This window comes from Pteropus alecto, unplaced genomic scaffold, assembly GCF_000325575.1.
Source record: "Pteropus alecto unplaced genomic scaffold, ASM32557v1 scaffold125, whole genome shotgun sequence".
Taxonomy (NCBI): Eukaryota; Metazoa; Chordata; class Mammalia; order Chiroptera; family Pteropodidae; genus Pteropus; species Pteropus alecto.
Window position 1 is genome coordinate 1,548,670 of NW_006436888.1, and position 18,767 is coordinate 1,567,436.

The following is an 18,767-nucleotide window of genomic DNA, read 5'->3' on the forward strand; positions in this document are numbered from 1 at the left end:
AACAGGAAATTGTCGAGAAGATGGAATGACACTCTGGTAATGGCACGCGGCCTGCACTAAGCGCTTGCTAAATGGCAAAAATCATTATCCACCCATTTGCCAAATCTGGTCCTGCTTAGATGCCCTTCCTCCTGGATGTCTTCACTGATCCCCCAGACAGAAGTGATACCATCATCCTCCTCCAAACCCAGCTAGGACTTCAGTGGTACCCCTGCTACATCTTAGATTGTTAAGAGTGGGGATTTTTATCACAATAATTCACCACATCAGGGCTTCTCGGCCTCAGCACTATCGACATTAGGGACCAGATAATTCTTTGTTGTGGGGACCGTCCTGTGCGCAGTCAGATGTTAGCAGCATCCCTGGCCTCTAACCACTAAAAACCATTAACACCACTGCTCTCGGTGTGACAAGCAAAAACGTCTCCAGAGACTGCCAAATGTCTCTTGGGGGACAAAATCACGTTCTGTTGAGAACCACTGGTCCAGGCTGCTGAGGCAGGGAGCATGTGCCCATCCCAGTGCCGAGCCCAGATCCTGGGGTGAATAGGTGTTGAATGCAGTGTCAGTGTGTACCTGGGTCTTCAGAAAGTGTGCCCATCCCAGTGCCAAGCCCAGATCCTGGGGTGAATAGGTGTCAGTGTGTACCTGGGTCTTCAGAAATAGAATGCAGTGTCAAAATAGAATGCAGTGTCAGTGTGTACCTGGGTCTTCAGAAAGTTCTGGAGTGGGTGGGCAAGCTCTAGGTCTACAATTAGAAAGAGCAATTCCCGGGGAAGGATTATCGCAGCACCAGGTCCTCCTGAATGTCTCCAGCAGCACCTCCGGGCTCCCCCGGCTGGGTGCTGCCGAGCGGCCGTGGTACCTGGATCCAGCGGTCATTGCGGTTCTCAGCCTGTGGGCAGATGGTCAGCTTGCAGCCGGCCTTCCTGGCCAGCTCCGCCACTGCATCCACAAAACACATGTTGTTCTTCACACTGTGGACACGCCCGGGGAGAGTGGCTCAGGATGGGGACGGGCCTGAGGCCAGAGGGATCACCAGGGTCAGAAGCACCCCCAGTGTCCCCAGACTCACCGGCACACGTACACCTCCAGGGGCGGCAGGGTGCTGGGTGTCATGATCCAGGGCGCCACGCGAAACACCACGGTGTCGGTGAAGATTGGGGACTCGGAGAAATCCTGCAGGAGAGGAGCGGTGGGGACAGGGCACTGGCCTCAGAATCCAGACGCCTGGGTGAGTCAAGGACCCAGTGACCCTGACAAACCACTTTATCCCTTAGTTTCTAGAGAGGAAACAGCGGAATGGTCGAGAAGCCTGGGGTCTCTCTCACCGGTGGTGCCTGTCTCTCCCGGGAATGGAGCCCTCTCTGCCTGGCCACCCCCTACCTCATTGGAGTCATCCAACAGGGTGACGTGGAAGGAGACGAGCCCCGTGAAGCCAGCATCAGGGAAGGAGAGGCCCTCCACAAAGAAGCGCTCCTCGTCCCCGTGGGAGCGGGGCACCTCGTAGGACATCTTGTCTTGGCCCAGCACGTGTCTGTAGGCCTCGCACGAGTCCTCGGGACCTGGGAGGGGATGGAAGGGGCAGTTGTGACTCCCCGGTGGAGCTGGTGAGAGTGAGGGATGCAGGAGAGCTGTGTGACCTCGCCCAAAAATGCAGGCCAAACGATTCCTGCCTCTCACCTCCCACCGGCAAAGGAAGAAAGATGCTTAATACCCAGTGTGGGCACAGCTGCGGGAGGGAGGCAGTGGGGAGGACAAGGTGGCACCCCCTAACAAAGCAATGTCTGCCCCTAACCACCAATGCCACTTCTAGGTATCTTTCCGACAAAATACGTATACGAGGATGTTCGCTGGTTGTTTACACGCTCATTGAACAAATATTTACTGAGCACCTACTAGGTACCTGGGAGGCACAGCTCTGGACTCAGGATCCAGCCTATAAGCAAGGTCCCTGCCCCCAAGAAACCTATACTGTAAAATCAAAACACCGCAAACAACCATATGCTGCACAAGTTACAGACCTCCATACTTCGCAATACTATGCAAATGTGGAAAAGAAAGAAACAGAACTAAATAAATACGCTGAAAGCTGTGTCGGATCGGTAACTCAGCGAAGGAAACAGGTTGGAAAGCAGAATGTGTGCACACCACACCCACACACACCCACACCCACACACACACACACTCATTTAGTGTGTATAGAAAAAAGTTGGGAAGAACACATACCAAGCTGTTAACAGAGAACACGTTTTAAGAGAAAGATTCAAGGGGAGGGACAGAGGACTCTCAGTTTTTACTCTATATGCTTCTATATTGTTCGATCCTTTGAAAAATGAGCATCTTATCGCTCGTATACATTTATTTTTTTGAAGGTATTTTATATTCTTGCTTGTGCTTGTGATAATGGCGTTGTGGCTATGTGAAGCAATCGATAGGTATTTTTTTTTTTTCCTCTTTAGGGAGATGCACACTGAATTTTGTAGGAACAGTATCCGTGGTGCCTGGGACTGGCTCAAAAATATTTCAGCAAACGGAACGAGGCAAAGGGGTAGCTGTTGAATCCAAGTGGTTGACCTCTGGGAGTTTGTTACATTGTTCTCTCTACTTCCGTGTCTGTTTAAAATTTTTGATAATAAAAATTTCTAAACATACTTAAAATGTATTTTAAAAATTCATTCATCTACTGAAACAAGCTCAAGCCACGGCTGTGCTGGAGATGCCAGCCGACCAGTCCCAGAGCATCTGACTCTTCTTGCTCTGGTCCTCAAGGCAGCCCCAGAGCCTGAGCTGGGCATGCCCACCTGCCCAAGGTGGGGAACCAGGCGCCTTGGCAGTGGGGTAGGGGATGGAGGGGTGGGCATGAACTCACCGCAGGCATGGAAGACCCGTGCCCTCTTGGCATCATAGCTGGAGGTGTGGAGGACAAGTCTGTGGTCATCGAAGAGGGCAGCGGGACCCTGAGTCCGCAGAACCATGACGGACATGTCTTCCAGGTCTATGGAGCCAGACAGAAACTGTTAGGAAAGGGCCTGGCACACAGCAGGTGCTCAAATAACGTTAGCATCCTCTGCTCCACAGGGAGAGAGAGGTGAGTCAGCTCCTTTCCAGAGATGGCAATGAGGATGTTGGGAGGGGCAGCTGCCAGTCTGAGCCAAGTTTTGAGTAACTCGAGGTGTGTCCAGGAGCTGGAACTGTGGCCCTGAGCTCTGCCTACAGAGTCACCCCTGTGGGTCAGAGTTCCTGTAGGGTACCTGAATGGTGACCCTGGACACCAGGGACATGGGCTACCCCGTCTTCCCTCACCTTGCAGACAGCGCACACGCTGATCACAGTTGTCCTGGTCATCACAGGCCGGATCATCCCTGTCACAGTTCACCAGCAGGATGGCTCCATACCCCCGGGGCCCCCAGACCCACTGGCGCTGCCAACGACAAAGCTGAGCTGGTGATGGGGGCTGGGAGCAGGCCGGTGCCTCCCTCTCCCGCAACCTCTTGGCCAGCTTCCTAACCCTGCCTCTTCTCCTTCACCCTACCCTGTGAGGAAGGCCCACTCTCCCCGAAGCACATCCTGCTCAAAGAATGGCAATGGCTCTCTACCTCCCACATCATCAAGTTCAGACTAACAGCTGTCTTTCACAGCTGTCTGTGGTGCGTCTCCAGCCAATGTCCTCTTTCTCAATAGGCAATCTCCTGATCCTAAATCCGTCCCTCCCGGCCTTGGCACCTGCTGTTCCTGCCCCACGGAACAGAATGCCCTTTTCTCTCGCATCCCGTTAGAGCCCAGTTCAAGTGGACTCCCTTCCGCTAGGTCATCCTTGCTCACCCAGCCCACTTTGACTTTCTCCTCTGAACAACCACTGCATCGAGCGCCACCACAATTCAGCCCCAAGTTCTTTAACAGTTTCATACTTGATAGAGTTCCTTTTCACTTAGACCAGGGGGTTAGCACACTACAGCCCACGGACCAAATCCAGCCCACTGCCTGTCTCTGTAAATCAAGTTTTATTGGAGCACAGCCATATCCATTTGTTTTCATAGTGACGATAGCTCTTTCGCACTACGGTGGCAGAATCGAGTCGTTGCAACAGAGACCGCATAGCTGGCAAAGCCTAAAATATTTACTACTTTGCTTTTTTTTTAATGATCTTTTTTACTATCATTTTTTAAATTTTATTTTATTATTAGTTTCAAGTATACAGCACATTGGTTAGACATTTATTTAGTTTATGGAATGATCCCCCTGGTTGCTCTTTTTCTCCTCTGGCTCTATACGTAGCCATTACATTACCTATGCTGTGCTCCCCATCCCTGTGACCATCTATCAACCACTAATTCGTATCCTTTTCTCCCAGCCTCCCTGACCGCCCCCACCTCCCCTCTAGCCGTCATCAGGTTGTCTTCTATGTTTGTGCCCCACCCCTTCTGGCCATCACCAGATTGTCCTCTATATTTGTGAGTCCGTCTTTTTTTATTAGTTTGTTCTTTCTGTTCCTTAGATTCCGCATATAAGTGAAATCACATGGTATTTATCTTTCTCTGACTTATCTCACCCAGCATAATAACCTCCAGGTCCATCCATGTCTTTGCAAATAGTAGGATTTCATTTTTTTTAATAGCTGAGTAATATTCCATTGTATCTATGAACCATAACTTCTTTATCCAATTATCTGTTGATGAGCATTTAGGTTGCTGTCATATCTTTACTACTTTGCTTATAGAGAGAAAGTGTGTCCATCCCTAACCTAGATTAAAAGTCCAGGAAGACTTTTCCCCACAAAGCAAGGCCTAGCCCAGGGCTGGGCACATGTGTGCTTGATAATTCTTGGTGATTTCTTTCTCCTAGTGAAAGAAGATCCCCAGCCATGCCTGGTTGGCTCTGCTGACGGTGGCATCAGTGAGGAGGCAGGGGATATCTGTAATGACCTCATCCTTCTTAACCCCACCTAGAGCAGTTCCAAACTCCACACCCCTTTCTGGCCCCAGGCCAAGATGCCCTACCTTGTCCACGAAGCTCCTGTTCTCCCTGCCCTCACAGTTCAGGTCGCAATCCAGAGCGATGTCTGCAAGGAGAGGGCAGAGGGTAAGTGACCACAGGGTTCCCAGGAGCCCAGCACAGGCCTGTGGCTTCCACCTTCTAGCATCCATCTCAGGGCCTATCTGGGGCTGGGCGAATGGAAGTTATTTCCAAGAAGACACTGCCCAGAGGCGGAGGCATCTGGAGCCTCTCTCCTGGGGCTGGGGAAAGAGGCTTTGGGCAGGAAGCAGGGTCAGAGCACAGGCCAGGTCAAATGCTGCCACCTCCAGGAAGCCTTCCCTGACCCTTCCCTCTTCTGCATCCCTACAGCCCTCTATGTCTGGGGCATACCCTACACTGAGCCCAGGTTGCCCTAGGTATTCCTGGTCTGTGTGAAGCTGCCACATCTCCTTGGGATGAGGCAGTGAGCCTGGACTTTGGTGTCAGCCAGACGTGCATATGAATCTGGGCTCTCCTACCTACTGGCTGTGTGGCCTCTCTGAGCCTCTGCTTCACCTCACACTCCCAAAATCTCAGCCCCCATCCCACCTTCTTCACATGTCACCCTAGAAACAGAGAGAGACTTTACAACACAAAGGAAGCATTTAAAGGAGGGGTGGGAGGAGGAAGAATTTGAAATAATTTTTAAACATGTGAAAAGATACCCAATCACCATGCAACAAGTGGACGTATCCCACAAACATAATGTGGGCAAAAGGAGCCCAACCCAAAAGCATATGTGTAATATGATTCCATCCACAGGAAATCCAAAGATAGTCAAAAATAGACCATATTACTCAAGTACGCATATTCGAGTGATAAAACCACAAAGAAAAGCAAGGAAATACTTGTCACAAGATAGTGGTTACCTCTAGGGGAAGGAAGGAGTTATGATCGGAGAGGGGTATGGTTGGGAGGACTTTGGGGTGCTGATGGCTCCTTAAGTGTTTGCTTTGTAACTGTTCATTTATGTGTGTGTACATGTGCGTGTGGGTGTGTATAAAATAAAGCTTTGTGTACTTTTCTGTATGCGTTTTTTCCAGTGAATGAGGGTATATGAGTGTGTTCGGGGAGGGGAAGGAGAAGGAGGGATTTCCAGCCTTGCTCCTAACTAAAGGAAGGTGAATTAAAGCAACAATGAGATGACCAACCTCTCTGATTGAAAAAACAAGGAAAGCTGACAGTGCACAGTGTGGGTCGGACACCTCCATATGTGGCTGGCAGGTATATAAAGCAATACCATCTTTTTGGAGAGCAATTTGGCAATATCTATCAAAATTTACAATGTACATTTCCTATAATTCAGCAGTCTGCTTCTAAGAATGCCTCCTGAAGATGGAGTATTTTCAACTTTCTTGCTAACTGCTCTCCAAATGCTTGTACCAATGCAAACTCCCTCCCACAGTGCGAGAAGCTCCCCAGGTCCACATTCTTGGGAATGCTAAGCTAAGCTTCTTTTCATTTGGGTTCTGATCATTGGGTCTTTCTCCTCTGTGAATTATTCATATTTCTTGCTCGTTTCTATTAATTTTTCCTTTTTTCTTATTGATCGGTGTTTTCCATAATCTCTATGCATTGAGTCAACCATATGCATTGCATATTTCTTTTTCTCAGTCCAGAGTTGGACTTTTTTCTCAGCTTCTGTTGGATAGAAGTTTTAAATTTTAATAGTCTAACTTACCGATCTTTCCCCTTTTGATCTGTGCTATCGTTTTGCCTTGTTAAAAGAAGCAAATAAACCTTGACCTTGAGTTTACAGATATTCTTTTCTCAAGGCTTTAAAATTTTGATTTTCACCTTACGATGTTTAACCCATCTGAAATTTATTTTTGAGTATGGTACAAGATACGGCTCCGAGTTTATTGATTCTCACACGATAACCACATGAGTGTGGGTCTGTCAAGTTCTCAATTTGTTCTATCATTCTGTATTTCATCCTGCACCAATTTTCACACTGCCTCAAATACTACAGCTTGGAAAAGAGTCTTTCACACCATGAATCCTTCCAACTTGTTTTTCTTCAAAATTTTCTTGACTATTCTTGCCTTTTGCTCTTCTATGTGAGTTTCAAGGTCAGTTCTATGAAGTTCTAGTCAAAACGCCATGTTGGATTTGGATGGGAATATCATTGAATTTAGACTGTTTGATGCTGTCCCAGAGCTGTTAGATCTCTGTTCTGTTATTTTGTTTGTTTCGTTCTTTCTTTCTTAGTATTTCAGTTTGGGTAACTGTTGCCATATCTTCAGGTTCACTGATTCTTTCTTTAGCTGTGTCAAGTTCTACTAATGGATCCATAAAAAGCATTTTTTATCTGTCTCAATGATTTGTATTTCTAGCATTTCCATTTGAATCCTTCTTTTAGTTTTCATCTCTCTGTTGAAATCTCGTTCATGCATGTTATCTACCTTTTCCTCTAGAGCCTTTAACATATTAATCACAGTTACTTTACATTTTCTGTCTGATAGTTCCCACATCTGTGTCATCTTGTACAAAGTTTATATATCAATTTGTGAAGAACTGGCCAAAAAAAATTTAAGTTGGAAAAAGCAAGGTCTAGTTCCATGTCTATATATTCCTCTATTTGCTTACGAAATGGGGGATAGACAGATATGTATGTATCTACTTGTATATGCACAGCATGTCTCTAAAAAGATGCTGGGCCTGGGGAACTGGAAGTCTTGGGTTAGAGGTTTACTTTTCAATGTAGAGTCGACCTTTGAACAACTCAGGGGTTAGAGGTGTTGACCTCCCATATGTATAACTATAGTCAGCCCTCTGCATACTCGGATTCCCAACCGTGGAGTTAACCCTTGAACAACACAGGTTTAAACTGTGTGGGTCCATTGAAAGTAATCTACGTATAAGTGGACACGCGCAGTTCCAACCCATATCATTCAAGGGTCAGCTCTTTTGTACGGTTTACATGTTTAAAATGTGCATTTCTTACTTTAATTTAAAAAAGAAAACTAGTCGACTTTTGTAAAAAGGCCATTGCTCAATGCCATTCCCAACCACCCCCCAACCTGCTCTTGGCCGAGGCCCCTTGGCCACGTCTTCAGCATGGCCCCCGACTTACCAACACAGGTGAGGTAGAGAACCGCGTAGGCCAGGGGCAGGGGCTTACGGCTGGAGTAGTAGGAAATCTGAACCTGCAGAGGGATGGGCCCAAGATCATGTCGACTGAAGCCAAGAGCCCTCATCCTAAAAGACGAGTCTTGGGAAATTTGGCGAGGAGAGGAGGCAATCTCAGAAATCTCTGTGCACTAAAATTCAGTTTACCAACTCAGCTCTTCCTTTAGCCTTCTCTGTGCCATTTGTTTTTCCTTTGCCTCAGCTGACCCATCTGTAAATGGGAACTATCCGTGAGGGATTCTATGGAGACCCGAGTCCCAGTGTGCCAATGACTACTGTGTGGTTTTGGCAAGCCCCCACTCCCCTTTGGGTCTCAGTCCCACCATTTGTAAAATGAGGAGTTTGGACTGGGCAGGATTTAGGGACTCCCTTCAAGCCAACCTCCTTATCTGTGTGACTCCGACAGGCCTGGACTTGAGCCCAGCACCTCTGGGTTCTGTGACCTTGGCCAAAGCCCTTCACCTTTCTCAGCCGCCTCAGTTTCCACATCTGCAAAATGGGGACCATACAGGTTCCTACCTCAGAGGACTGTAGTGCAGCTTAGAGACATGTCATAGGAAGTGCCCAAGAAATATCAGCTATTGTTATCGGTGGGCAGGTGGCACCGTGTAAAAGCTCAGATTCTGGATGCGCCACGTGTAAACATCCTGGGGAAAGTTACTATCCTCTCTGGACCTCAATTTCCTCAGCTGTAAAGTGGGGATAATAATAGTTCCTACCCTGTAGGATTGATTATAGGCTGTAAGGATTAAAGAAGGAAGGCATGTGACATGCTCGACACGGTGCCTGGCCTACAGCGAGCACCCAATAACTGTCGAAAGTGGGGTTGAAGAAGGTGAGGACGATAAAGCAGTTGGAGGCTGATGCATCAAAGCCACCTTCAACTCATGGCCCTCCACTTGGACATTCCCCGCTGATGTGGGCCCCTCAACTGTCTGGCTCTGATATTCTCCTCTCAGCCAGAGACTTTAGGATATTGCAGAAGCCACTCACCCCTTAGTCGAGTGGGAGCCCCTAAATCCTGTAATTACTGACCCCCATGTGTCAAGCCTCAGCAATGATGCTCACCTCAGACATACAATTACCTGGATCCTGGCCAAAGGCTGGGGGTGTAGAGCGGGTATGTCTCAATCTCTGTGATCCTCAGGCCAAGGAAGTCAGGGTGGGGAGGCATCCACATAGCCCCCAGCTCGGCAGGGCAGCCAGAAGGGGCCCCTCACAGGCCGCAGGTCCTCTCGCACTGCCCCAGAGACTTCAACCTGACCCTCACCAACTCTGCTACTACTAGATCATGTGATTTCAGGTAAACCATGCCCCTTCTTGGTCTCAGTTTTCCTGTCTGTAAAATGGGCTCATTGAGTCCTGCCCGAACTGTCTCACAGAGCCCAGTGGAGAGGCTCCGTTCAGAAACTTGCATAGGAATAGAGTCAGGAGCGGTGGAGGGAACCTGCCCCCAGGTGTCAGGCAGGTCTGTGTTGAATTTTAGCTCTCCTTCTGACTACTCTCATGGCCCTGGAACAGTTACCCTGAACCTTGGTAGCCCCACCTGTGAAATGGGGACCAGACCTGCCTCTCAGGGCTGTGGGCTGGATGAGCTCATGGCTTCCCAGTGCCTGGCACACGGTCTATGCTCTTAAAGGGCCAGTTTCCCAAAACATGGCTCCTGGCATAGAGCATGAACCCACCACTCCCACACACCTAGTCCTGGTTCCCATCTTTTTAAGGCAGCATCACCTGTGCCGAGCTCAAGGGCCACCCCAGTTCACCCACTTTTTAAATGTCCCTTGACCCGGAGGCGGAACATTGCCTAGAGCTGGGGTTTGTTACACTCATTCTTGCTAGGTGAATGAGCAGCGAGAGGAAAGGCGTGGGAGTCATCGTGCCTCTGAGAAGGGCGTGGGGACAGGAAGAGAGTGGCTTAGGAAGAAGCGAGGCAACTTGGAGAACTGTCACCTTGGAGAAGGGGGTCTCCTCGGGGAGCAGCATCTCTCCCTTGTCCCTGATCCCTGCCTTCTCTCCTTCATTCAGAGTGGCCGTGATCACCTAATCAACCCTCAGCCTACAGATGGGGAAACTGAGGTCCAACACAGAAGAACTGGGACACCTCCTTTCACAAGAAGTCTTGGAAAGCAAGAGAAAGAACAAATGCTGGCTCATGTTTCGCGCCACACCAACACTAGGAGGAAGGCGCTATGATTTTCACCAGCTGGGGAAACCGAGGCCTAGGGGGCTGATGCGTGTCCCACTTGCCAGAAGACACACATTTTGTGTTTTTAAGTTGCAATGCTGGCTGGCTCCAGAGGCAGGCTACCTTGCACTCTGGGGAAAGAGAGGGCGCTGGGCCTTTGTGGAGCCCGATCACTGCCTCCCCACCCCACCCGCAGACCAGGAGACCCACTCACATGGCCGTCATTGAGGTCTTTGCTGGGAGAGTTCATGACCACGATGATCTCCAACCCTGCGTCACAGTGCCACCGCCTGGTGTCCGCAGGCTCCCGGCCCCTCTCCATGCTGGGGGAGATGTAGACGTCCACATCAGGGGTCCCGTAGACCTCAAACATCTCTGTGCCCTCCGGTACTGACCTGGGAAGAACAGGGAGAGCTGTGGGAAGTGCTAGCGGGGGAAGCCCTTGCTCAGATGCTTGAGCTTTGGCTCAAACTCTTGCTTCCTCCAGGAAGCCTTCCCTGACCACTCCAGGGCTCTTGGATCCTCCCAGTAAGTTCCTGAGAGTCAAGCCTGGACCTCACGCAAACGTACACACATTCTCACATTCCAAGGCTCTGTGTTCATTCACATCTCCCTTGCGACTTTCCCAGGCATTAAGTGTAGGGTTAAGAAGTCTGTGAGGTCTTCTGGCTCTAGGACTATATTTCCTCACTCCAGGCAGTCTGGGAGTCCTCCTGGAAATCTGTCTGTTCACCCTCCGATTGCCTGTGAGGTGCCCTCTGCCCAGGCTAAGGCAGATACACCCACCGCTCTCCCCAGAGCCTTCAATCCCCCTGAGAGCTGAGGACGCAGGGCAGACAGATGGGGCTCAGGGCCACAAGGGCAGGGGTCAGCGGGATCCCATGTAGGGAGAGTCCACTGTGAGCCAGGGGGACCAGGAAGCTTTGTAGAGGAAGCAGCACACACATGCACCTAGGAGATAACAGCAGCTGACACTTGTTGAGCTTCTGCTATGTGCCGGCCATTGCGTTTCTTTATGCATATTACATCATGGAATTCTCTCAATAACCCTAGGAGGTAGGTACTATTATTTGTCCCCTTCCCAGAGCCTTCAATCCCCCTGGGAGCTGAGGACGCGGGGCAGACAGATGGGGCTCAGGGCCACAGGGGCAGGGGTCAGCGGGATCCCATGTAGGGAGAGTCCACTGTGAGCCAGGGGGACCAGGAAGCTTTGTAGAGGAAGCAGCACACACATGCACCTAGGAGATAACAGCAGCTGACACTTGTTGAGCTTCTGCTATGCGCCGGCCATTTGCGTTTCTTTATGCATATTACACCATGGAATTCTCTCAATAACCCTAGGAGGTAGGTACTATTATTTGTCCCCGTTTTACAGATGGGAAAACAGGTTAAGTAACTTGTCGAAGGTCATGGAGCTAGTAAGTGGCAGGACTTGGACCCAAACCCAGGTCTTCTGGTTCCTGAGCCCACAGTCTCACCCATTAAGTCCCCGAGAGTAATGACAACGATAATCAAAACCCTCGAGGTCCCCTCCTGCGTACTTACCATGGGAGGCCTGGCTAAGCCTTTCCAAGCACTGGCTCATCTAACGCTCACCGTGGCCCCAGCAGGAGGGGATTATTACTCCCCTTTACACGTGGTGCAGCTTTGGCCCAGAATGGGCCAAGAGACTTCCCCAGGGTTGCACAGCTGGTCATTCCACTCCCAGCCCTTTCCATTCCCCGCCCCACCCGGAGGAGAGCAGACCTCTTCCAAAACACCCTCCTCACCCCTCCACCAGCATGATTCGGATACTTCTCAATGTGGCTTTTTTATAAAAAGAGAAATAAACCAAAAATCCAAGTTCTAGCACCACCAGGCAGGCCCCACCCCCACGTACTGCTTATATCTGCATCAAGTGCAAGGGGCTGACACACCTGTTTCTCCCGTCAGATTTAGCAAAGAAAAATACAGAACACCCAGTTAGACTTGAATTTCATGTAAACAACAAATAATTGTTTTAGTACAAGTATGTCCCATGCAATATTTGGGACATATACTTAAAATTATTAATTATTTGTTTGGATTTCAGATTTAACTAGGCATCCTAGATTTTATCTGGTAACCCTCCTCCCACAGCCTGTAATTTCCAGGGCTGGTGGTGCCCTCTGTGCTGATAGGCCAGCCCATCAGGGAACATGGAGAATCTGGAGAGGCACGGAAACACAGAGACAGGGAGACACAGAGACATGGAGAGGCCCAGAGAGATGAAGAGCCAGGAAGACAGAGACACATGGAGAGAGATCTGGGCGGAAGGGCCCCTCTCATACCCAGCGCCCCCTCCTTCCAGCTCCTCCCTAAGCCCCACCTCCCTAGGCACCTGGCCTCCAGTGCCGCAGGGGGCCTATAAGCTTTCTGTGGAGCTCCCTCAAACGCAAGCTGCCTTTGGACCCCAGGCATCCACAAGCTAAAGCTGAGCAGCTTTATTGTCCTTCTGGTATGAAAGCCCCACCCGGGTCCCAGGCCCCAGACCCCGAGAGTGGGGTATTTCGGCTTCCTGTATTTCCCTGGGCCAGGCCTGTGCGAGGTGTTGGGGGAAGCACCCTTGCCCAGGAGGGGCCCATGGAAGCCAGGAGTTCAGCAGTGCTAGGACCAGAGTCAGGAGTCAGGTCCTAGACAAGACTGGGTCACGCATCAGCCAGCTGACCTTGAATAAATCACTAGCCTCCCTGGGCTCAGTAACCTCACCTATAAAGTGGGATAATGACCCCCATGTGGCCAACATTATTGGCTATGGTGAGGCTCAAATGTGATAATTGATAGGAAAGTCTTGGAAAACTGCCCACCAGGATGGGAGAAGGGATCATTAAAGTAAATTAAGGCACAGAAAGCTGGACGTACTTTGAGAGGGTAGGCCAGGGCAGCAGTCCCCAACCTTTTTGGCACCAGGGACCGGTGCTCCTATGAGAATCTAATGCCTGACAATCTGAGGTGGGGCTGAGGCGGTGATGCTGGCTCTGAGGAGCGGCTGCAGATACAGATGAAGCTTCACTCGCTCGCCCACTAATCACCTCCTGCTGTGCAGCCTGGTTTCTAACAGGCCACTGACCAGTCGGAGTCCTGGGGGTTGGAGACTCTGGGCTAGGGTATCTGGTGAAGGCCTCCCAGAGGAAGGCAGGTGAACCAAAAACAAGGAGGAGACACATCTGAGGGGAAGGCGTTTTCTCTATGGAGACTTAGGAGGTCAAGTTTAAACTCAAGCTGTATCATGTTTTCATTTCACTCCTCTGTAATGGGGAGCCAGCGATGGTTCTTGAACAGGAAGGGCAACGCGATGGAGCTGTGGCAAGGTGGTTAAGCCTGTGGACCCTGTAGATTCTGGGGCTGGGGTTCAAATCCCAGCCCGACCACTCACTAGGAGTGTGACCTTGAAGGAGGGATGTGGCCTCCCTCTGCCTCCGTGTCAGCATCTATAAAGTGGGGATAATGAGAAGATTAAAGGAGTGGGTGTGTGTAAACACTCAGATTGAGCTAAAGTCAGGGGCACCTGAACCCATGCCCTCGTTTCACTGCTGGGAAAAATGAAGGGACTAGAAGAGAAGGGACTAGAAGATAGGACCCCAGACTTCCTGTCTGGTGCTCGTACGCCATCACGGAAGCTGTGTGTTAGGAAGACCAAAGGGGTGGCTGCTAGGAGGAGGCCTGCGCCAGGTACAGGAAGAGCTAGATTTCCCATTTCCTGGAGGACAAGTGGCCAGAGGCTCTGGACGAAGTTCTTCCTCTAGCCAGGCCACCCGGAGCTGCCAGCCTGCTGCTCTCGACAGTGCCCCCGCCCAGCCCTGGGAGGTGCATGTGGCTTGGGGCCTTGGGTTCTCCTTGGGTTCTCCCCAGCCAAGGCTGTCCACACACAGGGTAGTCCAAGGTCCTCCCCAGCATCGAGTCCTCCCAGCCAGCCTGGGAGGTGGTGAATGGAGGATGAAACACAGTGGGGTGACCAACGGTTCTGGTTTATCAGGGATGAAGGTGTTTCCTGGAGTGCAGGACTTTCAGTGCTGAAACCTGGAAGGTCTCAGGCAAACTGGGACAGCTGGTCACCCTCCCAGTGGCCAGCCTCAGACTCGCCTGGTGAAAATAGATTCCAAATCAGAAGTTCTACAGGTGGCGCCCTGGAACCTGCATTTAAAAGCATCCCGCTGCACAGTGAAGTCTGAGAAACACAGCTAAGGGGAGACTGTCTCAGAAACACTGGAGCCTGGCTCCCAGGGCATGTGGGGATGACTCAGTGCGAGCCCCCCACTCCTGGGAACCAAGGGAAGTCAGGTCTGTCCTTGTGTCTTGTGTCTCCCCTTCAGTGGTGAGGGGGATGACGGTGACAATGGTGATGAAGGTAGCTCCCATAGCCATATTATTCCCCCTTTACAGATGAGGAAACTGAAGCTCAGAGATGACAGGTTACTTGCCCAAAGTCACACAACTAGTAAGTGGCAGAGCCAGGACTCGTAGCCAGCTCTGTCACCACTGCCTTGCAAACCCAAACCCATCCTCTCCTTTCATGGACTCAGGCTCTCAGCCTCCGGGAAAACAAAAACAGTCCCCTGTGGCTGAAAACACAAAGGTTGACAAGATGACCACCAATGTCCCCACTAAGGCCAGACAGCTAGAACCTGGGCGGGAGGGCTGTACTAGCTGCTCCTCTCCATTAAGCAAGGCTCCCACATCCCTATTATGCCAGCCATACCAAGAGAACCAGGGGCAGGAAATCACTGCTCCTCCTTAATCCGACATTCTTCCTGCTGCTGAGGGGAAATGCAGCCACGCAAATCCTGTATCTTAAAGCCCGAACAGTTAAAGAGTCGGAGATGCATCGGCCTCCAGGCCAGGTCTGCACGGACTGGTCAGAGCTCTCACATCAAAAGCCACTGGAGACAGAAGGGGAGCTGCTTTGTCAAATCAGGGAGGGGGACCAGAGGCCTTCGTGAGCAGAGCTTGAAACCCACTGCTGTGTGCCAACCTCTCCAGGGTATATTTGGGGAGACCGAGGCCCAGGATGGTGTAGAAAGTTGCTCCAGATGACAGAGCAAATGGTGACAGAGCTCAGATGAAACCTCAGGGCCATTGGTCCCCAAGCGCTCAAGCTTTTCCACCCCATTAGACCAACTCTGGTGAGCAAGGGGTGGCATGAGCTGTTTGCCCTTTTCACAAAGGACAACGTTTCTCAACCCTGGCTGCATGATCAACCCCGGGGCACAGTCCAGCACACCCCTGTATTACTCTTCTTCCCTTTCCCCCACTAATGGCTGCTCAGAAAAACAAATCTCCCAAAAACAAGTCAGGGCCATCTCCCACCCGACAGATGGCAGGAAGATGGGGTTTAATCCACGACCGCAGATAGAAAGGCCTAGTGGTCTTGCCTGTGCTCATCCTTCGAGGCTCTGGTTGGTGCCCTTCCTCCAAGAAGCCTGCCCTGACTGCTCGGCCTACACTACTTTCTCTTTTCTTATCTCCTTCTCCCAGTAAGGATCAGAGATTGCACCCTAGTGATCTTGTATATGGCAGGTTTGGGGACACTTGAGGCTGTCCACAGGGCCAGGATAAAGGCTGAAAATGATCACGACGGTGATAATAATGGTGACAGTTACCATTATTGAACGTTCAGCATATGGCCTACATGCTCTACATGTACGATCTCATTCAATCCTCCCAATAGACCTCTGAAGTAATGGCCAAATTGTTTTCATTTGGCCTCATCTATAAAATGGGGAGAATGATAGTACTTGCTTCATAGATTTGTTACGAGGATTAGCTAACGCGTGTAAAGTGCTTAGGGCAGTAACTGGATGGAGCTGGCTCTAAGTATCTTTGCTGATATCATTATTACTATTATTATTATTATATTGCCTCCATCCTACAGATGAAGAAACAGACTCAGAGAGGTTAAGTGACTTTCTCAGGGTCAGACAGCTGCTAAGACGTGGAGCTAGGACTGAGGACCACGCCCACTGCCCCTTCTCTTGTTGACGCACAGTCTGACCACCCAGGATAGCTAAATTATGGCATCTCCAAGCCGGAAGAGATGTTGGCATTAACCCCGCCCCACTCCCCCTGCAAGCCAGGAGTCCCTTCCGCAGCAGCCCTGTGAGAAGGTCCAGCTTCTGCTGGAATTCTGAACCACAGTCAGGGACCATGCCTGTGTGTTCGTTCACCTCTGTGTCCCCTGGGCACACACTAGACCCAAAAGAAATACCAACATGATTTGGTCGAGACCCAAGAATCCATTGTTTGAAGGTACTCCACCCCACCCCACTCACAGCCTCCTCTGTGAACCCCAACATGGCCCACCCACTCGCATTACCCCAAGATACTGCAGCCTTTGTCTCTCAGGGTCCCAATCCACCCTCCATCCCCTCGAGAAGCTCTGTGGGGAAGGAGCCAGTCTCTAGCTTCCCAGGGCAGGTCAAACTGGAGACACATCTGCCCTACAGGCAGGAGGCAGCTGGGGAAAACGAGTCACCCCCATGGGCACACAACACTGGAGAAGGGGGTGGCGCTGGGCTGCATGGGTACCCCTCCTCCCTCAATACCCCTCTTGGAACAGCCTCTCTGGCTGCCCCCTCTTTTGGAAGCTACCAAATCCCCTACCCGTTCCTCACTGCCCACCCACTCTCAACCAGGCTTTTGCTCCCACTACCTAGCTGAGCTGGGCCTGCTCCCGACTTGGTTCCCTCCCATGACCAGCTCCTCACCCCTTCTCATCTAATATCCTGGGACTAACGCCATCTCTGCTTCCGACTAAGTTAACTGCCATTTTTAAGTTTGACTCCAGGACACTGGTTCTCAACCGGGGGTGATCCCACCCCCAAACCCAGACCCATTCAGCAGTGTCCGGAGACACATTTTTGGTTGTCACAAGTGGGACGTGTGCTCCTGGCATCTAGTGAGTAGAAGTCAGGGACGCTGCTCAACATCTCTCAGTGCACAGGATGGCCTCGCCCACTCCTCGGCCCCCCAAGGAATTTCCATGCCCATAATGCTGAGGTTGAGAGGCCTGGTCTGAGAGGAAGCTGGGAGATCTACAAGATGGGAACAGTGACAAGGCTCTGCCTTCTTCCCTCCCATCCCTTGATTACCTGTGTTCCCAGCCCAGCCTCAGGAGCTAGGGCCCCTGAAGACTCTCCAGAAGGCTAAGTAGCCAGCTCCCTGGCGGTTCCCAGAGCCCAGCTCCTAAAACTCTGCCCAAACTCTCCTTTTCTTCCTGGGAGAGCGAGAAGGCGGGGCCTCAGCTCCAGCAGCCGGCCTTAAGGACATGGACATACAGTAGGGGCATAATGCATGGGCGTTGAATGGCTAGAGAAAACCAGATCCCTCCTCCTCACATGGCAGATGGTTAAAATCATAAGAATCGCGACTATGAATGGGCTTAAATTCCAGCTTGGCCGCTTAGTAACCTGAGCAAATAAATGGCTTGCCCTCCCTGTGCCTCAGTTTCCTCATCTGTCAAACGAGATGACACTAATAGTAAATTTAGCTCATAGGGTCATCGTGAAAGTTAAATCCGAGAGTCAGAGGTCAAGGGTTAAATCCAAGAGCTTTGTCAAGCTCTTAGAACAGTGTTTGGCACTGAGTAAATGCTATCGAAGTGTAAGTAATTTTTAAAAGCATGATTGACACTCTATTTTCAGGTTCATAGGCTGGGGGCAGGAGGTGATGGGGGCGGTGAGGGTGAGGCCAGGAGGGATGATATGTCTCTTCCTATTCTTGTGTGCCCAGCCAGACTCCCAGCCCAGCCTGCAGGGTCCTCTAGACAGAGAAAAGTGCCCAAGCCCCTTCAGCACCCTCCAAGGCCCGACAAGCCTCTACAAGCCTCTCCACCCTACTTTAGCCTCCCACACTTCAAATCCCCTGGATAGGGTCTTCAAGAAACCCAGCTGTGAAAGGCGGGACCCAAGCTTCTGTGATTGGCAGGTATTCCAAGGCCAAGTTTCCAGAGAAGGCAGCCAAGCCAGGCCCAAGCCCTACACAGCTCACAAGGAGAGTCCACGGTGGGTCAGCACCAAGGGCCTGCAAACCCCCAGGCCTCTGTCTCTTACCCATAAATGTCCACGAGGGTCTCCACGCCAGCCACACACACGGCGCTGGTGGGATGCTCCAGGGATACACGTACTATCCTCTGCAGTGACATGCTGGTGGTTGACTGGGCTTGGGCCACAAAACCCAACACTGCTCCACATAGGGCTTGGCAGAGTTTAAAAGACCCTGGCCCTGCCCCTCCCTCCCCGACCTGGGGTGCTAACTCATTGGCTGCAGTCCTGGAAACCCAGCCCCTTCCCAGAGTCCGGAACTCAGGATTGGCTGGGAGAAACTTTACATTTGCATATGAACCTGTTGTTCCCACCTCAGCACTGAAGTAGTTCACTTCTGGCTTTAAAGGGGAGCAAGTCGCCACAGGTACCTGG

General features: G+C 50.9%; 1 protein-coding gene across 1 annotated transcript in view; it reads right to left on the reverse strand.

The window, feature by feature from the left end:
• PADI3 (peptidyl arginine deiminase 3) overlaps nt 1–18,527 on the reverse strand; it is a 29,857-nt gene extending 11,330 nt beyond the window's left edge. Inside the window, exons 1-9 of the mRNA XM_006914310.3 lie at nt 18,402–18,527; nt 10,550–10,730; nt 8,092–8,164; nt 5,000–5,061; nt 3,306–3,423; nt 2,872–2,997; nt 1,386–1,564; nt 1,075–1,178; nt 865–976 (exon numbers count right to left, since the gene is read on the reverse strand). Of these exons, the coding sequence (XP_006914372.1) occupies nt 865–976; nt 1,075–1,178; nt 1,386–1,564; nt 2,872–2,997; nt 3,306–3,423; nt 5,000–5,061; nt 8,092–8,164; nt 10,550–10,730; nt 18,402–18,493 (1,047 nt within the window). The 5' untranslated portion in view covers nt 18,494–18,527. The remainder of the gene's footprint in view (nt 1–864; nt 977–1,074; nt 1,179–1,385; nt 1,565–2,871; nt 2,998–3,305; nt 3,424–4,999; nt 5,062–8,091; nt 8,165–10,549; nt 10,731–18,401) is intronic.
• Nucleotides 18,528–18,767: the final 240 nt, after the last annotated feature.